This window comes from Syngnathus leptorhynchus, chromosome 22, assembly GCF_054491065.1.
Source record: "Syngnathus leptorhynchus isolate UIUO chromosome 22, UIUO_Slep, whole genome shotgun sequence".
In the NCBI taxonomy this organism is placed as follows: Eukaryota; Metazoa; Chordata; class Actinopteri; order Syngnathiformes; family Syngnathidae; genus Syngnathus; species Syngnathus leptorhynchus.
Window position 1 is genome coordinate 6583528 of NC_141216.1, and position 24231 is coordinate 6607758.

At 46.0% G+C, this 24231-nt stretch overlaps 4 protein-coding genes across 9 annotated transcripts in view; 3 read left to right on the forward strand and 1 right to left on the reverse strand.

Annotated features, from left to right (window-relative positions):
• Nucleotides 1-407: 407 nt before the first annotated feature.
• On the forward strand, nt 408-2601 carry tectb (tectorin beta). The gene is made up of 9 exons (XM_085904614.1): nt 408-477; nt 657-847; nt 1388-1539; nt 1604-1676; nt 1737-1924; nt 2026-2188; nt 2252-2330; nt 2419-2451; nt 2546-2601. Exons 1-9 carry the CDS (start codon nt 414-416, stop codon nt 2599-2601), a joined length of 999 nt encoding a protein of 332 aa, XP_085760740.1. The 5' UTR covers nt 408-413.
• Nucleotides 2602-2679: 78 nt separating this feature from the next.
• gucy2g (guanylate cyclase 2g) lies at nt 2680-7734 on the reverse strand. The gene is made up of 22 exons (XM_085904615.1): nt 7390-7734; nt 6981-7329; nt 6792-6901; nt 6480-6662; nt 6279-6426; nt 6087-6222; nt 5915-6018; nt 5661-5827; nt 5452-5592; nt 5300-5383; nt 5129-5233; nt 4994-5065; nt 4758-4926; nt 4388-4543; nt 4148-4322; nt 3820-3960; nt 3571-3763; nt 3335-3509; nt 3178-3276; nt 3001-3092; nt 2828-2932; nt 2680-2748 (listed from the first exon to the last, which is right to left on the reverse strand). Exons 1-22 carry the CDS (start codon nt 7732-7734, stop codon nt 2680-2682), a joined length of 3318 nt encoding a protein of 1105 aa, XP_085760741.1.
• Nucleotides 7735-8273: 539 nt separating this feature from the next.
• acsl5 (acyl-CoA synthetase long chain family member 5) lies at nt 8274-12660 on the forward strand. The gene is made up of 21 exons (XM_085904594.1): nt 8274-8404; nt 8708-8767; nt 9262-9445; nt 9507-9618; nt 9686-9750; nt 9830-9931; nt 9989-10088; nt 10200-10378; nt 10455-10487; nt 10579-10630; nt 10722-10795; nt 10874-10951; nt 11026-11160; nt 11232-11366; nt 11425-11520; nt 11585-11746; nt 11814-11930; nt 12007-12150; nt 12210-12311; nt 12373-12444; nt 12513-12660. Exons 3-21 carry the CDS (start codon nt 9290-9292, stop codon nt 12642-12644), a joined length of 2046 nt encoding a protein of 681 aa, XP_085760720.1. The 5' UTR covers nt 8274-8404; nt 8708-8767; nt 9262-9289; the 3' UTR covers nt 12645-12660.
• Nucleotides 12661-13294: 634 nt separating this feature from the next.
• LOC147039801 (ankyrin-3-like) overlaps nt 13295-24231 on the forward strand; it is a 42662-nt gene continuing 31725 nt past the window's right edge. For 2 of the 6 annotated variants that reach the window (XM_085904582.1, XM_085904585.1), the window contains exon 1: nt 13295-13579. In XM_085904582.1, coding sequence (XP_085760708.1) covers nt 13544-13579 — 36 coding nt within the window. In that variant the 5' untranslated portion in view covers nt 13295-13543. The remainder of the gene's footprint in view (nt 13580-24231) is intronic. The other 4 variants (XM_085904577.1, XM_085904580.1, XM_085904581.1 and 1 more) reach the window with 2 other exon arrangements.

Below are 24231 nucleotides of genomic sequence, written 5' to 3' on the forward strand. Positions count from 1 at the left end.
TCGACGGGACTCATTTTGATGTTAATCAGCTGCCGTGAGATCTTCGTAGGAGTCTTGATTCTCTCATTCCAATCTTAAGCAAAATTGCGTGTATGAATATTTTGGAACTTTGTATGCCTTTCGTCAATGTCGTCAAAGATTCTTTTTATTGTTGCCGCAAAGTGGCACATTTCCATCAGGTCCATCTTTGCAAAAAAAAAAAAAAGTGGCTGAGCAAGCGTCCCGAGAGATGACAGTCATTTAAAAGTGAATGTCCGAGCAGCACAGAAGGCTTTTTGTTGGCGGGCCCACAATGGAGGCTCTCCGAGTGGGAACGTGGACCACCTCCGTCACGGAGAGTACATAAAATGCTAGGGACAGCACACAGGTGAACAGTCTCCCAAAATATTTGCATTTGCGTCCTGCGTGGGATCATGGCCGCCGCTTTGCTCCTCGCGATGCTTCCTGTGGTGTTGACCTGTGTTCCCCAGAAAGCAGGTAAAATGACTTTGGATTTTTAGTTTGTCAAATAATTGTTCCTCATGACATTCATCTAGCAACAAGAAGAAATATTTCAATTGATGTGTCCTACCCGACCTTTCGCCGTCATTTGGGGCAGTGATTCCGCCGCCCCAGGATGCTCACTAAACAGCGCGTTTCTTTGTCCGACGTGTCAGATTACGTGATGGTGTCGTGCTTCCCCAACGCCATTATCGCCAACGTGCCCGAGTGTCCGTACGGCTGGGAGATGGAGCAGCTCTCTCTGGGGGGCGTGTGCTCTACAGGCGTGCATAGCTCTGGTTACTACCGCTTCATCATTCCTGACCTGACGCCCAAGAACCACTCATACTGCGGTACTCAGTCGGAGGTGAAGCGAGCGGGTCGTATGCTAGCACGCCGTTGCGCTAAATATTACCCCCCCCCCCCCGCAGACACGATTTTTGGCCGTGTTGGAGCTCAGTTTGAGGCTTGTCAGTCAGGCACCATCTGGATGACACAGTATTGCACTTCCATGTTTTTGCAATGGCTTTAAAAGGAAACTTTATTTTTCTTCTTCCGTGGCTACTGCCAAATAGCTCACCTCCTGCGCGCACTCAGACCTAACCCAATACGACTTTTGAATGATGGCCAAAATCAGCCAACATTACAACACACTGCTGCTTGACCCACTTTGATCGGACAAACACAGCAGATGGAGAAGTACAACAGAGATTCTCAAAGTCATGCAACCTTGTTTAATATCTCATGGCGCACCCCCTCGCCCCCGCACATACCAGAAAAAATTAACTTAGGGGTTGGGTTAGGAGTGGAAGGGCTAAGTTGCTTTGGGTTAGAATTGGGTACAAGTGCCCAAAGAATTTCTTCCAATCCCAACGTGGCTTTGTGTTTTCCCCACATTGTGGTCCAGTACATCCCTGGCAAAGATGCCCGCTACATCTTCTTGAACTGGGTAGTGTCCAACGATACATCCCTGACGCTCAGGAACCAGCCGGTCAACTACACCTTCAGCTGCGTGTACCGAGCCACTTATTTGGTCAACAACGCCGTCTTCAGTCAGAGGTCAGTAAGCACCTGGTCCAGGTCTTGGAATGAGTTTGGACTCAAGTGTCGGATGTTTTTCCAGAGTGGCCACCGTCTACGTCAGCAACGGAACTTTGGGCTCCTTTATGTCACAGCTGTCCATGGGCGTGTTCACGGTGAGTTTTCCCAATCCTGGAAAGACCTTTGACAGTCCAACTTTCTGCCCGCCCCCCCAGAACGCCAAGTTCCTGTATGCCAAAGAGGCGCCGTACGTTATTGACACCTCCGAGATCGGATCAGAGGTCTTTGTCGGTGTGGAGGCCAAAGGACTGAGTGGACGTTTCCGCGTGGTCATCGAAAATTGTTGGGCCACGCCGACACCATACTCCACAGATAGGAGGAGGTGGAGCCTCATCATCAACAGGTATGGAAATGGGAAGTCTGCCTAGCAACTAGTGACCAAGCTTGTTTTTTTTTTGGTTTTTTTCTGCGATGTAACATAAATCTTTCATTGTGTCCTTCCAGCTGCCCATCTGATGACACCGTGAACATTTTCGAGAACGCCAAAGATGGCCGCTCCACCTTCAAGTTCAACTCGTTCCGCTTTAGGGGTCAGGAGAAGTTGTCCACCGTGTGGCTCCACTGCGAGGTCTACGTTTGCGACAGCGAACGACTCGTCTGCCAACCCGTGAGTCTGAACGTCTCGGTTAAACAAAACTTTCCTTAAAGCTGCATTTCCTCCCGTGTGAAGAGTCCATGTCCAGCCAGGAGACTGGCATCCAAAGCTGAGACACACGGTGGTATCTTGACCGCTGAATTTTACATCAGAGGTACAGTTCGGTACTCATTGGAAAAAAAATCAACAACTAAAATGCTTCAATTAATGGCAAATAATATAAATCACAATTGTCTTCACAGCTAACGGATCGGCCAATCAAGGTCACATTATCGGTAAATACACCTGGATCGTCACAATGCATTTGAATTTGCACACATCGCGTGTATGTTGTGTAATTGTGCGTGTCTTTTGTTGTTTGTTGTCCAGGAGTATCTCCACCTCTCCTGTTGGTCATCCTAATCAACACAAATGATATGTTCTAAATTTCAAGTACATGTCTCGAAGCCCATTTGGAAATGAAATAAATATTAAAAGAATATAAATCTGGTGTCCCGGGTCGACTAAATGTCCACTGGAACCAAGGCGACGTCCTCCCCGGTAGGTTTCTTGACGCTGCACACTCCAGTTTTCTTGACACCACAAAAAAACAAAAAAACAGGCCATTCGAAAAACACAACAAAAGAAGATGCGGATGGGTGTCGGGTGTACCTCTGCTGCCCCCTGGAGGCTTGAGTCCGCCTTTGCAGCGCTGGGTAGAGGAGGGTCGAAACCTTGTTTGCTCAACAGCCAGTAGGTCTTGTGGCAGCCTTTACCCTGACGCAAAAAAAAGTTCTGAATATTAGCACACGGGTGTTATACACAAGCCCATGTGTTCAAATCACCTTCATTTCAATATGTCCCCTCTCCTCAAGCTCGAATGAGCCCACCTGGACCAGAATGTCAGCGGTGCACTGTGAGATGTGAATCTTCAAGGCTGATGAAACAGGAAGTAGGTCATTTGTGTACAGTCAGGTAATTGTTTGCTAAGCAAATATTTTTTTTTTTGCTAGCTGTCTCACGTAAGCTGTTGCTTTCCATTCGAGAAGCCATGTTGACCGTATCGCCAAATAAACAATAGCGAGGCATCGTGCTCCCGACCACGCCGGCAACAACTGGACCTGGAAAAAAAAACGCTGCCATCTTTTTGGCTTCATCTCTTTTTCCATGAGCTCTCACCCGAGTGGATGCCGACGCGGATGGCCAGGCTCTCCGTGGGCATGTGGCGAATCCGGAAGCGTTTGATGGCGCTCAGGAAGTGCAAGGCCATGGTGGCGATCTCCACGGCGTGCTGTTGGCCGTTGGTGATGGGAAGACCGCTGGCCACCATGTAGGCGTCACCGATGGTCTCCACCTGGAAGACGAGCTCGTCAACAACTACGAGTAACAAAATACAAAAACTTTTTTCCAGGCACCTTGTAGACGTCGTACATCTGGATGATGTCATCAAAGAGGCTGTAGAGGTCGTTGAGGAACATGACCACCTCCATGGCCGAGCTGACGGCGCACATGGAGGTGAAGCCCACGATGTCGGAGAAGAAGATGCTCACCACGTCGTAGCTACGAGGCTCCACTGATTTTCCCGCCATCAGCTCGTCCGCGATGTACCTACGAGACCAGACGAGGCGTCGCCATCGAGGGGACTCGGTCGTCAACGTGGTTACCTCGGCAACATGCTGGAAAGAAGCTTGTCTGTGCGACTCTTCTCGGCGACCAGTTGATTGGTCCTCTCCTCCACCACATCCTCCAGGTGATTGGCGTATTTTTCTAACTTCTCCACCATGTTGTCAAGAATGTTTGAATGGCTGCAGCGTGGAAGGGAAAAAGCACTCAACATTTGTTTGTAAAATAATTGAAAAGAGCAAATTTTGAGGAATATTTGTATAATTTGCACTCCCCTCCCTGAGATATTCTTGGTGCCCCCTAGCCACCCCCAAAAAAAACCATCCTAGCGCCGCCAGTGATAGCAGGAAGGAAAAACAATATTGGGACCTCTCCGGGCTGGCCTCCCTCAGCTGTCTTAGAATGGACCTAAACGGTGGTCGGTGTTCTGGATTTTCATTCCAGCAGATCCTGATCAGCGAGTTGATGTTTTCATCGCACAGTTCAGAAAGAGCCGGTCTGAGGGGCTCGCCGCAGAAGGGCCCCCGCAGCCCATTGATGATCTCTACGGAGACAAGTTGACAATTGTAATTGACTAGAAAAATGAAGCCTAAATATTTTCAGAGCAACCTTTGGCCTCCATGTTGAAGTCATGGTATGGCCCGCCCTTAGAGTTGTACATGAGCTCCCACAGGATGATAGCAAAGCTGTAGATATCCCCTTTGGGGGTCCCGTTGACATCTGTGTTGATTTGTCTCAAAAGCTCCGGAGCCGTCCAAAACAACCCTGAAACATCAGGTCACTCGTTAGTTGCTCACATTCTTCAGAGGCTGGATTTCCAAAACATTCTTGTGGTTGTAGTTTGGGTTTTGCAGGCATTCACCAAACTTTGCTCCCGTGCAATGATTTGAAATGTCTCGTATATGTGGTTCTAATTTGGGTCCAATCTTTCTTGCATCTAACTTTCTCGCATGTTAGGACTTCAAACATTTCCTCTAACCGTCATATTTGGGAGTTCCCGGCGGACCCCGGTTGCCTTTACTGCCGTATTTAAACTCCCACAGTCCGAAGCCGGAGAGTTTAACCTGCAGCCGGCTGTCCACCATGCAGGTGCTGGTCTTTAGGTTTCCGTGGAACTTGAGCCTGCTCTTGTGGATGAAGTCCATTCCCTGCAAGAGGCAACACGTGTCACGTCAAAGCGGGTTCTCAAGACAACGGGCGAAAAGCGATACCAACGTTGACGATGTCGTAAGCAAAAGAAAGCTTGAACATCCCGTCCAGCTCCACGTCGGAAGCTTTTAAAACATCCTGCAAACAACGACACTACTCTTTATTTGTATTATTTTTTTCAGAAGACCGCATCTCACCGACCTTCAAGCTGCCCTTGCTGCAGTACTGCATGACTAGACAGACCTTTGGCGGCTCCACACACGCGCCGAAGAACTGGACCAGGTTCTCGTGCTTCATCTCCTTCATCTGTCTTAGAGGTTTAGACGATTTAGCGAGGCGGAATTAGCGGCGGGTTACCGAAAAGTAGGTTACCACATTGAATTCGGTGAGGATGGAGGCCCCCTGAAGTTTCTCGCAAACGTCTCTCTTGAGATACTTAATGGCCACGTAATTTCCCTGCGTCAGAAAAGTCAAAGACAGGATTATTGATTTCTTTTTCATTGGATTTTAGTCTACTTCAGTACCTGGTAGAGTCCAATGGTGGTGTAGACATGCTCTTTGCCCATTTTGTCCTTGAAGCAGTAACTCCTGTTGGACAAAGTCGAACGCGAACCTCCACTGCCACTCAGAGTCCTGGTGGTACTCAGTGACCTGGCCTGGACCCCCTAGAAGAAGACCACTCAAACCAAAGCCACAAAAACAATATGCTACATTTGACGACAAAGGTAAGTACCGACGCCTCTCTGATGATGGTGATGTCACCGTAGTCGATGAGCCACCAACGCGAGTCCTCTAAGCTGCTCTGTAAGCGCAGCTTCTGCAGCACCAGGACGCCGAGGCCCAGCACGGCCAACACGCCGACGACGGGGAACGTGACCAGCAGAGCCAGAAGGGCCATGTCTTACATGACACCGGGGTGTGAGGTTAGTAGTGGTCTTCTCCCTGTAACTGCTCGCCCCTCCCCTTTCTACACAAACAGAAGCGTACCATTACTCAGCCATTCGCACAGCTCGTTGTTGAAGCCGCATTCGGGGTTGTCGGCCGGAGGTCGTCCTTTGGGCCAGGTCACTGCGGTGAACATGGGCGTCGGCCTGAAATCCACATTTGATATTCTAGCCATATTTGTTTTACAGCTCAACTCTGATGAAGTTTTTAATACCGTATGCTTTTGGTGTGGCTGTCAAAATGGAGGACGGGGACAAACGCGGCGGTGTCACTGGAGTACTGCAGGTCGTAAATGGAATAGTCCAAGTTCCTCTCCCCGTCCTCATCAAAGTGGACCAGTCCCGAAGCTCCTGCGAGAGGAGTCTCGCTCAGCGTGTCGTCGTTTGAAATGTAAAAGCTCGTTTACCATAAAAGCGAATGCTATTCTTGTTGTTGTTCAGTTTCTCCAGAATCTGACGTCCGTCGCGAGGATCCTTGCCGTCTTTCAAGACCTCCTTCAGAGCCATGGCGTAGAGCAGCACGGCGTCGTGCAGGTAGGCCGAGTAGGTGCTCACCTGAAACGGATGCAATGAATATTCCTTCTTTTCCTCCTTTTCCATCTTTTTACCTCTCGTTCAGATGTCAGGTTGCTGTGGAATGGAGGTCCTCTGAGTCTCTCATACACCTGCTCAAAGAAGTCATAGTACTCGTAGCCGTCGTACGACTTCTGGCCAATGATGAAAGTCATGTCGAAGGCTCGGAGGGCCGTTTGATTCATTTGGCTGTCCGCTGAGTATTTCCACACGTTGTCCTGCTCAGTGAAAAACATTAAAACCCGATTCTCACCTTGGAAGCAGTTAATGTTGCTAATTTTGAATTAGCTTGGATTATTTTCTATTGGATGGAGATTGTGATTTTCACTCACCACGCCGCCACTGACCTCAAAATGCTGAACCAAGAAGAACACGTAGTCGCCGCCCATCAAACCCTGACGCTCCGCCTCCAGCAGCAGCGCCGACGAGTCTTCCTTGTTGGTCAGGACCACGATCACTGCACCGCACACCAACACACGTGTCAAAAATAAATAAATAAATAAATAAATAATAATCATCTAAAAGTGAATCATCACCTCTGGCTACAGTTGCGATGTACTTGACGTTGCAGTAAACCAAATGCGTGTCGCCGGTGTCGAATTGGACGGCGGCGGTCAACTTGAACTTTGACCTCAGTTGCGTCTCCACCGTCGTCCACAGCGCGTCCACTTTGTCCCAGGTGTTGGAGTCCAAGCCGCCGCCAATCATGGCCACGTGCGTCCACCCGAAGAACTCCAAAGTCTTCACCAGCACTTCGGAGCTCCTCTTGAGCGGCGGCACCACGTTGACGTACGAGTCGTACACTTTGTCGTCATCCATCTTGGACGACTGTCCCACAAAACCGAACATCGGGATGCTCCACGTCGACGCCATCAGGCCGGTTACCTTTACACAAATATATTAGTAGCATCTTAAATAGAACCACATAAGTCCAAAAAGGCGTACCTCAGCTTCTTCAGGACACGCTGGACCAAAAACGGCGGACACATTGTCCCTCCACACTTGTTGAATGAAGCCCCCTAAGGACAACTTGGGGCTACAGGCTGTGTCCGTATAGACGAAACCCAAGCTGTAGTTTCCCAAGAAGGACGGGTTGATGTTCACCTTGTCCACGGCGATCTGGATCGCAGAGCCCAGCCGCTGCGCACTGAAGGGATACGACGAGTTCCGAGGAGCCTGGAAGCCGATCAGCAGCTTTTCGCTGGGAGGGGTCAAACCGCCGCCGGCTGTCAGGGCAAGCATCAGGTGGAGCACCTGAGTGACACCCGAGGATGATCTACTCGTTGTCATCTTCACACTAGGAGTGACTTGATGTCAAACGGCTTAAATAGCGTCATCCTCCAAAGTGATGCTGGAAAGGAGGGGCCGAACTTGCTCGGAATATTTGGACTTTAATAAACATAATGAGGCGTGTGTGTGTTTACTATTTTGGTTCCCCTCACAAGGGTACCAAAATATTAGGGAAAGATCCCTGCCGTGAATTTATGACAACTTATGTAATCAGTATACACAGTTTGTATCTTACTGTATAGAGAGCAAGAGAGATTGAAAGATAAAAAAAAAAAAAAAGAGAGATAAGAGTTGATGGTCTTGATGAGATTTTATCAACAAATTCCAAAGGTTAATTTTCAACTTTGTTGATAAATGCTGGCGTCATAGTTTATCACAATCACTTTTGCCGGGTTTCAACACACAAACACGGTGTGAAGAATTATTTTTTATTTTTTCTGCTTTTGCAATTGAATGTATAGGAAATAAAACACACACACACACATGCACACACACGCACACACACACACACACGTGCACACACACGTGCACAGGTGCAAGCACTCACAGGTGCTAATGAACACAGGTGAAGATGTGTGAGCGTGTTGTGTGACATTAATGGTGGTCGCCAGGCCACGTTTCCATCAGGGATCCTCACCCAACACTCAAACATCTCTGCTTGTACCGCCAGGTAAGCAACAACACACATAAACATGCAGTTTGATATGAGTGTGATATTTGGGTGTCTTTGAATTTTATGGCAATGTATGCACCAGCTGTGTGTTGGCTAATAATTCAAGAGATGCTAACTTTTGAAATATGTGTGAAAGATAATACATATTGGGAGATGGTTTCTTTTTTTTTTATTGGCTGTTGGACACAATTATGTCGATAACGATGCTCTGCACGTGCTGCTTTATCACACGGCCAAAGTTTAAAGGTCCCTCTGTGACTTTTATGACTACTACAAGTTCTTTTTCTTTCTTGTGGACAGAAGAAGAGGTGAGAAGAGGTTCTGCTTCGTGTCCACGCCGACAGGACCAGCCAAGGACCGGTAAGAAGATTTGATTGTACAGCAGTCTAAATAAATAAAATTTAATACAGGTGGTTTACACTTGCCAAATGTTGTTAGTAGTGGGGTCCCGCAGGGGTCTGTTCTCTGACTACTGGTGTTTATTCATGAGTGGTTTAACTGTGCTCAAAAAAACCATTTGATTTTATATATGCAAATTAGACTGTTCATTCAGAGATAAGGATAAATAAATAAATAGTATGGTTTGAATTCTGTACTGTTTTTAATAATAGTGTGAAATGTATTTTGATATAATCTGACAAATGGTGGGAAATGCATTTGCTCTTTCCACTAACGCTTGTTGATGTGACTTTAATCCAAATCTGATATTTCAGCTGTATTACGCTGTTGACATTGACCAGTGTGACAATCTTGCGATTTACAGTTTTGTTGTGCAAGGTGTTGACTTTGACCCCAATTCACGGAGTTGAAGCAATCCAACCTGACTCGATCTGTTTCTATTTTTTTGGCCTAAGAGTCTCCTAGCAGAGGAGCAGGCGCAACATGGAGTCCCTCATCCAGCTGCTCTTCTCGCCTCTTCCCACGCCGGCCGTCTTCTCTCTGTTTGCCTTGGCGGCTGCGACGCTCTTCTACCTCAACACCAGGCCCAACCCACTGCGGTCCCCTGCTGACCTCAATTGCCAAACCCTGGGCATCAAGGTATGACGAAACGCCGCCTTTAAAATATTTGATCATATGTTCTACATCTCCTTCTTCTTAGGATGGAGCTAGGAAGGTAGCCTTGCTCAAGGACAACAACAACCTGCTATCTTACTTCTATGATGACGCCAAGACAATCTATGAGGTGTTCCAGAGAGGGATGAAAGTGTCAGGTAAGCAAAATGAAAACCACGTTAATGTCTATGCATTGTTTCTAAAGCTCATTGTTGGTGTTGGCAGGTAACGGGCCATGTTTGGGCTTCAGGAAAGCGGGAAGGCCGTACCATTGGCTCAGGTACAAGCAGGTAAAAAAAGAAAAAATCACACCAGGTTTCAATCCAGTTTGAGGTAGAGCAGAGCATTTAAACATCTCCCTTTTTGAAGGTGTCTGACAGAGCAGAGCATCTGGGCTCGGGGCTCCTTCAGAGGGGCTTGACGCCCACTCCCGACACTTTCATCGGCATTTTTGCTCAGAACAGACCCGAGGTAAGCTAAAATGTTAGCGGGACTCATTTCCCCTGAGATTAATTTTTCTGTTTGTAGTGGATTATTGGTGAGCTGGCCTGTTACACCTACTCAATGGTGGCGGTCCCTCTGTACGACACCTTGGGTCCTGAGGCTCTGGTGTTCATTATCGACCAAGGTAATTGAACACGCTGCTAATTACAGTCCAGTCGCGGGAAAACAAATATCAATGCTCTTTCTTTTCAATAATTAAGAAAATGAGCACAATTTGTCGTGTTTTGCATTTTAGCCGAAATCTCCACGGTGCTGTGCGACAACCAGAAAAAGGTCGAAGTTCTGCTGCAGAACCGTGAGAAAGGCCAAACACCCGCGCTCACAACTGTCATCGTGATGGATCCGTTCGACTCGGACTTGGCTGAGAGAGGAGCCAAATGTGGCGTGGATGTGGTTTCTATGCAGGATGTGGAGGTATCAAAGCTCCACAAAAGTAATGGGACAGGCTATTTAATGAGGAACTGGACTAGATTTCTTTTGTGCTTTGCAGGCTGAAGGGAAACATAACCCCCACAAGCCAGTGGTAAGCAACGTTTAGTAAAAAATGTCACCACTTGTAGGATGCTAATTTCATGATGGTGCACGCTAAGACTCGCTCTGCTTGTCCACCACAGCCTCCAAAGCCGCAGGATCTCAGCATTGTCTGCTTCACTAGCGGAACGACAGGTTAACATAACTAAGGGGACGCTATGATACCCACCACCCTTTTTTTTTTATTTTTAAATGACATTTATTTTAATCGGTTTATCTTTCAAAGGAAATCCCAAGGGCGCCATGCTCACTCATGAGAACGTCGTCGCTGATGCTGCCGGTGTCATCAAAACCTTTGAGGTGTTTTTCAATGTAATTATTTTTTCAACTGAAATATGCATGCAAATTTAAACTGGAAAGCAAACTGTGTCCCCACAGACGGCCATTGTTCCAAATACTGAGGATGTTAGCATTTCGTTCCTGCCGTTAGCGCACATGTTTGAAAGAGTTGTGCAGGTAAGATATATATATTTAATGGTGTAAACGTTTTTTTTTTTTTTTTGCAAGAATCCTTTTTTGTTTTGCCGCAGACAGTCTTATATGGTGCTGGCGCTCGAGTCGGATTCTTCCAGGGAGACATCAGACTACTGCCAGATGACATGAAGACCCTGCAGCCCACCATCTTTCCTGTCGTGCCACGACTTCTCAACCGGGTCTACGATAAAGTAAGCTGTGCCTTGTGCTTGACTCATCTTTTTATTTATTTTATGTCTCAACAAGGTTTATTCTCGTCCAGGTTCAGAGTGGTGCCACGACGTCTTTCAAAAAATGGCTGCTCAATTTTGCGGCACAAAGGAAATTGGCTGAGGTGCGGGAGGGCATCGTCCGCAACAACAGCGTTTGGGACAAGCTCATCTTCCACAAAGTGCAGGTGCGACTGGTTGTGACTGGACAAACCTTGACCTTTACTGACCTGGCGATCTAATTAGGAGTCGTTGGGTGGACGAGTGCGAGTCATGGTGACAGGGGCGGCGCCCATCTCTTCTTCTGTGCTTGACTTCCTCAGGGCTGCGCTTGGTTGCCAGGTAACCGTTTTAATGTAAAAGTTCAAGTGAAGATGGGTACATCAATTCTGTTTACATCTCGTAGATCTTTGAGGCGTACGGTCAGACGGAGTGCACGGCCGGCTGCACGTTCACCATGCCAGGAGACGCCACTTCCGGTCATGTTGGTGTGCCTCTGCCTTGTAATGTGGTGAAGTTGATGGATGTGGAAGACATGAATTACTTTTCATCTAATGGTGAAGGCGAGGCAAGTTTAAAATTGAAGCATCCGTTACCCTGAGATGGATTGTTTTATTTATTTTTGTCTTTTGCAGGTTTGCATCAAAGGTACAAATGTGTTTAAGGGTTACTTGAAAGATCCAGAGAAGACTGCTGAAGCTTTGGATAAAGATGGTTGGCTACACACTGGAGACATTGGCAAATGGATGCCAGTGAGGAATATGATCCTTTTTTTTTTATTTTGGCTTTACTTTGCACAACAATTAATTGGGGTCTTGTTTTGATCAGAGCGGAGTTCTGAAGATCATCGACCGCAAGAAGAACATCTTTAAGCTGGCTCAGGGTGAATACATTGCACCAGAGAAGATTGAAAACGTCTACGTGCGCAGTGGACCTGTGGCCCAAGTCTTTGTGCATGGAGACAGTCTACAGGTGAGACTGACATGAATGTGCATAAATCAATCTGCCTCTAAAATGATCCCCCCCCCCAGGCCTTCCTGGTCGCAGTTGTAGTACCTGATCCAGAGGTCCTCCCAGGTTTGGCCAAGAACCTTGGATTCCAGGGCTCCATTGAAGAACTCTGCAAAAACAAGGTAACTCTGCTGTGTGATTGTGACAAAGGCTTTCATTGATACTTTTTTGGTGATCTTGCAGGAAATCAAAAAAGCTATTCTCTCAGACATGATCAGTTTGGGAAGAGAAGCTGGACTGAAGTCCTTTGAGCAGGTAACTGCTACTCTAATACAAAGTGTAATGTTTTAAACCTAACTTTGTGAAATGTCATCCTTTTGCAGGTGAAGGATGTGTATCTGCACCCAGAGCAGTTCACCATTGAGAATGGCCTCTTGACCCCCACGCTGAAGGCCAAGAGAGCTGAGCTGAAGTCTTTCTTCCACATGCAAATTGATCAACTTTATGCACAATAAATGAACTCCACTTACAGCACGTTGTCATGTTTCATTTCACTGCAGATGTCGTATTCGCTTAACCGGAAGCATGCACGTTTCATGGAATAAGCAAACACTGCTCTCATGTGGTAGAACATGGTAGCACTTAACAAATGTTATTTACAAGTTTGAATTTTTAGGAAGGCTTGAGCCCATAAAAGCATGTGGACAACATATAAACGTCACAAATGAAGGCTCAGATTTTAACCCACATTGCATTGTATACATTTTTATATTTAGTCGGTTTGATAAAGACTGGACTGAAAAATTGAACAAAATAAAATATAAATTTGTGTATTTGAGGGCACACTGTTTGAAAAGCTTATTTTATATTAGTTTGTTTTTAATTTAAGAATTTACATGAACACGGATACAATAAAGTACAAGGATGGAAAATGGATGAATGAACATTTAGAGGCAAATAATGAGTAAAATAATAGCTCATTAACTACCTAAAACATTTAGAATGTATGTAACATTTCATATTCTATCCACCTTGACAAATGTATACGGTATTTCATAATCTATTTTCAGGTAAAGAGTATGGTAGATTAATCCAAGAAGTGAGTAAAGGTTTGTTTGGAAAGGATGGTTTGTTTACGTCCGAGGTGTGACGTCACAAGTCGCGTGTGGACGTCTCCATGTGACCCAGATGGGTGGGAGCGTTGGGCCACTGATCCCGCAATTGACTGACTGGAGGAGGAAGTAGTCACAACTGCTTGCTTGTTCGTCTGCCGGCCGGCCGGCCGACTCACTGAGGATCAGGATCTCCGCTGTCCGGCCAGTCGTGCCTCTCCGGACGCGCGGATCTCCCCATTCCCCATTTTTGGATCGAAGAGGATTTGGTGGTGGAGGAGTTTCGTCACCTGGAAGCCAAAATGGCTTCTCACGCTACAGGTGTCCGCCGTTTGCAGGTAAGGAGACGAGATACCGTTTGTCAAATGTTAGTGCAAATATCTGCTGTAGACTGACTGTCAACAAATATTGAAATTGTTTCATTAAATTGAGTCTTCTGAGAGCTTGCACCCTTGCACATGACATGAATTACTTGAGTGTGCCCAAAAGGGGAGGATCAACCATTTAGTGCAATCACTCCATATTATCATGCTATATTTAAATATATAAGAAGAAAATATTCGAGAAAAATAAATAATGCACTTTAAAATAACCCCTCCATCATCATCCATCCATTTTTCTGCAGCACTTGTTCTCATTAGGGCCATCAAGTGGGCTGAGTTTGACTGAGTCACTTGAGGTGAGAAGCCGTGTGCACTCACATTTACATCAATTTATTTGACAATCCCCAATTTAAAAAAAAAAACCTTGTGAAAAATGCATGCATGCGGCAAATAAAATGGTAAAACTGCAGTTTTCCCATAATGCCCCAGGGTATTAAATTGCGCATGTGCAGTTGTGCAAGGGTTTTCACGCTAGTCCTGGTTAATCAATACTTTTCATTGGAGTTAATGTTCATTGTTTTAGATGTCATTCTGTACACATTGACCTGTTTTTCTAACAAGGCTAGTGTGCTAACAGAAGCTTTTTCCTTATTTATCTATGGTTATGTCTATCTGTCTTTCTTTGTTTTCAAGCGAAATTTAACACAATCGTATTGTGCACGCCTTCAAAGTATCTTTTTAGACCAAGTCTAGAACGAGAGCACTTTATCCGTTTGGATCTTGGTAATTGTTCTTTCTTAGTAGGGAAGCTGTTGGAGCTGCAAACAACTCAGCACCTTGCTGGGAAAGTATCACAGGTGCAAAAAAAAAAAAATGACCGTGTCAGAATCAGAGCTGTCGTATAAGTCGAAGCAGCATGTTTGTCAATCTGTGTGGTTTAATGGTTGACCACAGCTTGTTGAAGGCTGCTAGCATTAGCGCTAATGGCTGCAAATACCAGAACGCTCCACCTGTGACTCTGAGGCAAAAACAAAACAATCACTGGGCTTGTCAATATGGCATTCTTAATCAATACATGAATTGGTCAGCCATTTTGAGATGACGTAAGCAGGAAACAACTTCTACGCCCTCATTTCTTGGCCTTCTAAACGCTGAGCCTTCACACTGCCTGTTGACAAGGGCTGCGAAAGCTCACGAGCACAAAAGCTCCGGCCGTTGTGTTTGGATTTACATCTCCGGAGCCATTCACAGTCGCCCGCTCTCATTGTGAGGAGAAAAGTCTCGTTGCGCTGATTCAGCACGTCGCTTCGTTGGCGGCGGCAGCGGCGGCGAGTGCCTCTCCGTGCCGGCTATTGTCATGGAACCAGTAAACACCAGCTCAGCTCTGGCGAGCTAACGTCACTAGACAACGAAGTCAATTGTCTTCACTTCCTGTTTTCCCTTATAAATTTAAAGCGCAGAAGAATTCCTTTTGAACTACTGCCGATTTAATAAAACATATTGACGTGTTATGATTGTGTATCCATAATACTGCAGAAAAACTAGCATAAATAATCATTTTCAGTAATGATAGTTTGTCAAAGTGCTGGGTTGAAACCACGTCTGACGCCATATGTGCCGAGACAAAGACGGATTGTAAAACATGGAAAGTCTCTTTGTGACTCATGTTTGTGTGTCTGCTTTATTTCACTTGTCGAGCGTGCATGCAAGTGTGTGTGTGTGTGTGTGTGTGTGTGCACGATTGCGAGGGATTCCTCCTCTGCTGCGTAAATGAGCTTCTTTTATTCCACGATAACCTTTCCTCCCGCCGTGGCGTTTTGGAAAAGGAGTCATTTCAGGGCCGAGGAATCCTCGACAAAGAGCCGTTTGCTTCTTCCTGGTTTCTCTGATGTGGTTTCCATGGAGACCAAGTTGTTGTTATTTCCATGGCCATCCACAGCAGTGTTGCCATGGCAACCAAATACATGTAAAGTTGTTTCCTCTTGGCCGGATGCGTGTAGCTAGCATGATGTATTAGCATGTGTAGCGTCACAGAACGACGGGAGCTGTCTTCTACGACCAAAACAATAAGGCTTAGGATGTTTTTGCATAACAGGAAGACGTCTGCCGATATGTCCATTAAGGGCGACCGCGAGATAGAACGGCAAAGTCCATTAATTACCACTAATGGACACCTCAAAGAACAATATTTTGTTTGTGCTCCCTGTCAGGCACTGATGACTCTAAATACACGCAAATTAGCATCGCTGATTTTCTAAACCATCACATACTTGCATGCATGTAATATGCACGTAATTTGTATTATGTATGCTCGATGATGCTCGCTTCCGTTCCGTTTCTCACGGTGGTCTGCACGCTGAACGTTTGTCAGTTGATGCTTTGAACTGGGCAGCGGCCTCAGGCGACACACACACACACACACACACACACACACACACACACGCACACACGCACACACACACACGCACACACAGTGAGAATTGCTGGCAGAGAGATGCATGTCGTAAAGAATCACTCTTGTTCTTTGCAGTCAGAATGGAAGCCTGTAAAAGAGGACTGTGTTTCTGGCTCACTTTCTATAAAGGATCTTTTATCGTGGTAGTGTGACTCCATCACTATTTGGCCTTTTGCTGGTGCTGGTTAATGGAGGGATGGTGTTGATTACACCGTCTGATACAAGCACAAGCTTTGTGAGAATGGAGAAGAAAGTCAGCATTATTCAAGGTCTGAGAGCCCGGTCCCGATTAAAATGATTGATAAGCATTTTTTAAATACCGCAAGATGACCACATCGGAAATCTAGGAAATATTTGTGGGTTGTGTTCCTAATATTTTGGGTCGGTGAGTACCGATACCAGATATCGGTATTAGGCCGAGATTAGCCTTATTATCGGGTACTCGTGAAGGCTGCCGATACCAGTCACCAATAGAGCCACACATTATCGAACCGTCATCTGCTGGGATGCATTAGCGACGCGCTAGCACTTACAAACCTGTTTGTCACTCCAAGCACAGGCCGGTTTTGACCGCTGTGTCGTGCAGCACTTAAAGACTTGTATGCATACGCGTGTGTGGAAAGCCACTCCCGGTTTCCCCACAAAGCCTTTTATGGTGGACTGCTATCATAAAAGTATTGTGTTACCTGTGTTCACATCCAAAGTGCTCGTTGTCTTTGTGTTTGGATCGTGTTGAAACTGGCTCGGGCCCGTTTTGTATGGGAATTAATGAGGTGTATTTTGAAGGGAATTGTTGTTGTCGTGTCAAGATGTGGCCACTAGATGTCAGACTGGCTTCTATTCTAGTTGGGCGTGCTCCAAGATGGTTTGTCTTGCTGAGAGAGAGAGATGGATGAAGCACCATGAAAATGTCAAATCATGATTATAGTGCGCCAAATGATCAGTGCTATTGTCAGTATTAGCATGATTAGCATGATGTTGTAAAGGGCTTGTGAATGGGGTACATTTGATGACTAATATTTATTATAATGTTGAAAAATGTTAGATAAAAAACATTGTAATAAAAGATCTGGAAAAATATCAATGTAAAAGATGAAAAATGGTATTTTTTTAGGATTCAACCAAAATATCAGAAAAAATACATGTTAAATTCAAATACAAAAAAAATATTAGAAATCAATACAAAAATTGGCAAATGTCACAAAAGAATAAAAAAATACGGGACCAAATAATCACTAGCTAAAATTTTACACAAATATTGAGACCCCCAAAAATAAACAAACACAACCAAGTTTTATATGGTAACATCAATTAAAGAGGATGTCCTGAGCTCCCGTTTCTTTGCAGGCTTGGCATGCAATAATGCTGAGCAATGAAGAAAAGGTGCTTGGCGTCACTTCTTTAGACTGCAAACCAGTCGGCGCTGACTCAATAGTGCCTCTGCTGGTGGCAGTCATCGTGCGCGCTTCATTATGCCTCATCCATCAACTCCGCCCAATCATCCAAAGTGAACTGATCTTCAAAATGAGTCTAATCTTTGATCACACACTTTTTCCCAGTCAATTAGTAAATAAAAAAATCTAGCAATGAGCTGCTTGTTGCTACATCCACTCCCACTTGTGGAGTGTGTGTGCATATATATATGTGTGTGTGTGTGTGTGTATGGTGTGTGCGTGAGAGAGACGCGCCGAGAAAGAGCGAGAAGGCGTCGCTCCTGGTTCCGCCCAGTCCAGTCAGTCCGCCTCGTTGGCTGGTGTATGCGCGCCACTGTGTGTGCGTGTATGTGTGTGTGTGTGTCTTTACCACACACACAGACACACACATGCATGTCTTTGTACTCATCCATGCTGGATTAGAACCTCTTATTATTGTTTTCCTTTTGGGGTGCTTTTCTTGGGGATGTAAACAAAGGGCCCCCGGGGACCCTCACGGCGGCCGCCATGAGCGAGGAGGTTCGGGAAAAGGCGGCGGGCAAGTCGGCTCAACGCAAGAAGAAAGGAAAGAAGGTAGAAAGAGGCTCAGTGTTTTTTGAAATGTCACTCTTTTGTGTGCCTTTGTTGATGGACATTTTGATTGTCTCCGCCCGTCTCGTTTTGAACAACTTGAAACCTTTTTAGAAGCACAAAAGTGAGAGACAGGTGTGACTCACTTCTATTGACATGCTCCTATATGTGTGTGTGTGTGTGTGTGTGTGTGTGTGTGTGTGTGTGTGTGTGTGTGTGTGTGTGTGTGTGTGTGTGTGTGTGTGTGCGTGCACGCGCCCCACTGATGAAAATGGGATTTATAGTTGTGTGTTAGCTATCGGGGTGTGTTCAGCTCGCGCGGCTTCTGCAGCAGCAGCAGCCTGTTGATGCCCCAAAAAAAAAAAAAAATGCTCATCATAGAGTCTCCACTTGGCCTCTGACGACTCCATCAAGATGGCATGAAGCCATTTGAAACGTTTTTTTTTGTATCTTTAAATCTCCCCGCTGGATCTGATTGATGTTCTTTTAAAATATTGGAGTGTGGGGGGATTGCTGGCCAAGAATGGTTGTTCTGTAGAATGTAGCATTTATTTTGTTTAGTCAGCTCTTTCTGTCACACACCCACTCAGACAACCTTAAGCTCCAACGCTAATTAAAATGCTTAAGAAAAGAAGCTCGAGCTCGACTTGAATGGTCATTTTGTGTTAGCGCACTTTGCAAATGCTTGATTCAAACACACAAATGTGGACATGGCTGGATTATGTAAGATGGCTGCCCACGTTTAGCCCTTGGCGTGCTACAAACCTCCCATGTCATACATCCTCTCATTTATTTTTATTTTTTTAATCTTCCACACGCTTTTTGGTTTCCCAAATTGTGAATTTATGTACAACTAAAAAAAAACCCACAAAGTTTGGTCCAGCATCTGATTGATTGCTAAGTAGACAAATCAATAGGTGACCATGAACAGACCCAAAATACAAACGTGCTTATTATTCAGCATTCCTCTATCTTGGCTAACGAAGCAGCTCGCTACAGAAGCGAGCGGCTGATATTCCGGCGGGTGAGCGTTCTTGCCAGCGTGCCAACATATTGTTTTTGTTTGTTCCGAGCAGGACGCTTGGCCGGGGTCCGTCCACACTTCCCGGGAACCGGATGAAGCCCCGGTGGGCTCGTTCGCCGTGCGCATTTTCTACTTCTGAACTGTGGAGGTCCTGCCGTGGAGCTCAGAGAGGGGCAAAGCGGTAGCAAGAAGGTGTCTTGACAGTTCCCCGAATAGGCTAATGGACCTCGGTCGTCATGGCGACGGGAGTGTGCCGAGGGTGATGTCAGCGCTTTTAGAGAACAGGCGTCCATTTCTGTTTCCCATCATATTTATCTGACGTACTTGTGTTTACTTCCCCCCCCCAAAAAATATTCCTAAAATGAATTTTTAATCAAATGTGGCACAAAGGCGGCCTTCGCGTTTCCCTCCCGTCACCCCCCCCCATCATCTTGCCAGCCGCCACAGGCCTTGTTGCGTTGCCATGACGACTTGCCAAGGTGTCGTTTTTGTGCGTGCCTGGCTGAGTCAGACCGGGCCCCTCATCCTGACTGGATTACCATGAGCTATCAGCATCTCGAAAGGAAAAGTTCATGTCTAATTAACCTTCATCATGTCACGCAGGGGTTATAATTCCGTGGAGATTAGCGCTCGGAAAGGCAGGGAGGCTGCGGAATTGTTGTCACAAGTCAAAGAGATAAAAGTGTGCTGTTACAATCCGGAGTAATTACATATCATCCCCATCAGCGACGACGCTCTTGCGTACTTGTTGAGCCCAAGAAATGTGAACTAGCCCAGAAAAGAAAGATGGATTTTGCTCAAACTTCAGACAGGGGCTTTTTTTTGGGCTTGGAATTCACCATGACGGGGATCTAGTTGTCGGTGTGGAAGGACGCGGGGTGTGAAGGTGCGCGTGACGCGGTCGGCTCGATATGGCGAAGGGATACTCTGCACTCGGAGCAGTGCTATTTTTGTGGCTGTGTAAACCGTTGCCAGGGAGACGGCTGGCAGGGTGCCCGGCAGGAGAAGCCCACCTCCAGACAGACGCACACAATGACAGACAGACAGATACAATCGCGTCTGGTTTTCGCTTCCATTTGGTTTTAATGTCATCTCTTAGTGTTTTGCATCCGCGTCTCCAAACACCAAATGGGACAAATTGTGTTGTTGCTTTATCTGATTTTAAAATGTCCATTTGCAGTTAAGTGCCTCGGCTTGGGTGTGGAGTGGCTCTCAGAGGAGGTGCCGGAGCATGTGTGGGCAACCTTTTGTGCTCAGGAACCACATTTATTTCCCCTTTTTAGTCCTTAGTGCATTGCTGCCCTCTAGCGGTCAAATAGTACATTACAACCAATCTTTTTTTTTTTTTCCTAAGCATGCCGTTTCTCTTTTGTTATTGTCTGGCAGTGGGCGGGACCTTCCGTTCCAAGCGGCCGGTCGCAATTCTCTGAACCAATAGGAAGCCGGCTTTCTTGTGACGTCATCCCCGCATGCTGCCAAGCTGTTTATATTATGAAGGGGGCTGCAATCCCCAGACATGAGCACCCATTCATGCCCCGCACACACAGACACACATATTGATCAACAAGAAAGCATATTTAATGGATTAAAATAATAATCATCATAATAAATCACATTTTATTGATGCTCAAGGGAATCATTGTCGTGAAGCTTTCTCCCTCCTGGAAAAGCAGCTAATTGCATTGAACTCTAACATGGCCTCAAGGTCACCTCCACTTAATCGCAGCATCTATCAATATCTCATGAATAATTCATGAGGATGTGAATAATTGATCCTTTTATTCACTGGAATTGCATATTATTTTGCTTCCTACGCTCATTATTTGGTGGTCTATTTACGCTCAGACTTACGTGGCTATTTTTACGACGGTCACAACTCACTACAATCTGGAGTGTGTTGCCAAGTTGTGACATCACAATTTGAAGACCCGGTTGCTTCTGATTACTTGGTGAAATTGTCCATGAGTTGCAGTTTTGGATTTGGTGAACGTGTCAGCTGCATGCGCCTCGTGCACGGATCTGCACTAGTTGTCTAAAATGAAAGCAAAATGTTAAGACAGCAGTGACAGCATCCTCCATTGTAGTGTCTCTATTAAGTGTCTGATGTTACCAAGCAGAGGTTCTTCTTCACCCCCCTCCTCCCCTTGCCCATCCCTTCGAAGCCCCCTCCACCCTTCTATCCTCCCACCTCTCGCTCTCTTTCTCTACCTCTTTCCCGCCGCCGTTCCCATCCCGCTCATACGTCCCGTCGAGACATGCTGGAGCGGATGGCTCGTGTTGAGCTCAGGTGCTTCCAGGGGGGCGCCGGGAACCAGTCTGCAACCCCCTCCATGCGGCTTGAGCTTCTCTGTGGATGTGTGGACCTCCATTAGGGATGTTTTTACAAGAGGACAATCCTACCCGGAGATGATTTTATGCGTTTTTTGATTTTTTTTTGGAGGTGGGGATGAAGGACAGATTTATGCAGGATCTCCAGGGGAACATCCCGACCCCGAGCACAAAAGCTAATTGACAACCAGGAGGAGGTGTGCCATCCACCTCCATAAAAAAAGGGAAATCATCAGGAGTGGGCGGAGAAGATCCCTTAGCAGCACTGTTCTCGCCCACCTGTGTGGATTAAGCGGCAGACGGCATGGCGCACGCCGCCTCGCAGCTGAAGAAGAAGGCGGACGAAAACCTTGTGGCGGCCGAGGAAGAGCGGGAGAAGGAGCGCAAGCGGGCCAGGAGGAGGCAACGAGCAGGAGACGTGAAGAAAAAGGTAGAAAGGGAGGAAGATGGAGGGCTGTGTTTTGGTTGGGGCGACTGGAAAAAAGATGGACAGAGGAAAGAGGACAGGCTGATATTTTCGGCAATTAGGTGCTATTAATATTTCGGTTGGTGTATTGCGTCCTCGTTACGAATGGAATAAATCGTCCAAATGCAACCTCGGTTGCCATCATCTCTCGATGATGGACTTTGGACGCGTCTGTCTGTGCACGAAGCTCGTGCTGGAAGCAGTCACGCCCTGCGCTTCGCCGCGTGTCACATTAGTGCGCGTGTGCGTGCAATCTGGACGGCAAAGTTAGAAACCAATACCAGATGGCCAATAATCATTTGCTTGAACGGCAGTCTGACCTTTTTTGACTTCAAGGTCGGAAATGAGCATTAATGGGAATAACATGTTGCTGTGTCACTGTTGTGTCTAAGTGTGTAGTAGTGACATCATCAGTGTGTGTGCTAGTGAAGCATTATCTGCTATGCCATAGTCGTCTGTCCCGGGACGCTTCTTCTTGGCACCATGATGGAAAAATGATCCTCACTCTCTCCTCCCGGTGCCTCAATTAGTTTTTTCTTTTTTTACCTTAGCCTTACTTTACCTCTCGCTCTCTCTTTTTCTCTCAACACCTTTCTCTCTTTGGGCTACAGCGGAAAGTCACAATATTAGGAACAGCTGTCACTAGAATTCATACCGCTGGATTGCCTTAAAGTTGCATTTTTATGTTTTTATTTTATTTCATTGTATTTTTTAATGTTATTTCTTTTTTGATTTATTAAATATGATTTATTTCATTTTATTTCATTTCATTTCCAAGCCAATTATATCAAATGACTTGCAGCCCCAAACCTTTTCCACCAGGCGTCCATCTTCTCTTTTTGTGTTTTCTGAGAGCAAAGTCACGCAAGCCGACGCTTTCTTTTGGAGCGGGGGCTATGAATTATAGAAGACTTCCATTACAGGGCGGAGGATAGACGGGTCGCGGCGGGGCAGTTGATGGAGGAACCTAGTCAGCAGTGGACTGTAAATCGAAATGCAAAAGTTCTGACGGGTTTCGAACTACAAAAAACCGTCAAATAAAACACCAAGTTTGTGTTCCTTTTTCTTGTCCTATTTACTGTTGTGCTTACATGTAGCTGGGCTGCTGCACCGCACACATTCCTGTCAAGTCAGTGTGTTTTTTGTCTTTATTTATTCATGATTGCTCTGCCTCAGAGGAGATTAACCCACAGCAGCAGATACTAACCTCGTTTTTGTTCCACTTTAATATTGTAGTTCTATATACAGTATTTACCTACTGTTTACACTGAATGTTCACTTCTTAACCCAGGGAGGGGCTGATGCTGGTGTCTGGACTGATAAACATGGCCGCCTGCTGGCAATGCAGCAAAGCGTCACGGATACAAACTGCTCAGACACACGCTGGCGTTTGTCCGCCGTTCGGTGCCGCCGTGCAAAAGAGAGGAGGTGGATGTTTTATAGACGCCCTGTGCGCGTGTGAGTGTTTTTAATCCTCCTCCATCGGAAGCTGAAGAGCCGGGACTGCGGTAGCTCACCGGCCAATCAGATCGCAGGGTTTCAACTAGCAGTCAGAAGCAGGACTAAACACACACACACACACACCTCTCTCTTTACCCTATTCCCATCCGAGATGATTTCATAACATTAAAGCGGTATTACATGCATTTTTATTGCTCACTATTCACACTGAGAGTTTATATTTCAAATAAGTATACACTGCCTGAAGTCTCCATAGGAAATAAAAGTAAATAGTAGAAGAGGATGCCCGTGTGTCATTCGTAAATACTCAAAATGATAAACACCAACCGGAAAGTTCCGCAACATTTCCGCAGCAAATTTTTTAGGTGCCGGCGTTTCCATGGCAACCTGTCCCTCTTGCTCTATCATAGTTGCTTGTCATAAAATGCTGGAGGATGGATCATTCGGCGTTGTGTGTTGTCCCATAAATGTTCATTTGTTATTGCAGCACACGTTTAAATCGATGAAAAAGAAAAATAACGATTTAAAAAAAAAAAGAAAATCAATTATGTCACCTCAGCCCATTTCGGCCCCTATAACTCATTAGTCTCCTCGAAAGTATTTTGCTCCTTCAATACCTGAAGGCACCTTCTAAATCCTGCTAATCTGTTTGACCTCAAAGCCTCATCTGCTGCTTTTCTGCAGTTGTGTCCGTCTACACTATTTTGGACTGTGCGAGTAAGGTGAGCCAAGCTCCACATTTTTCTTCTTCCATGCCAAACCCGATGGGGCCTTGCCAAGTCCAAACCCGACACTAAAGGTAGTCTTTAATGGAGGTGATTTAGATTGCGGCAGTACTCACCAAAGCGTTTTGGAGACAGCAGATGTCGGTGAGTGATACCGGATGCACTTTTGCATACGTTGTCACTTTAACAAGGAAGTGTCGCAAAA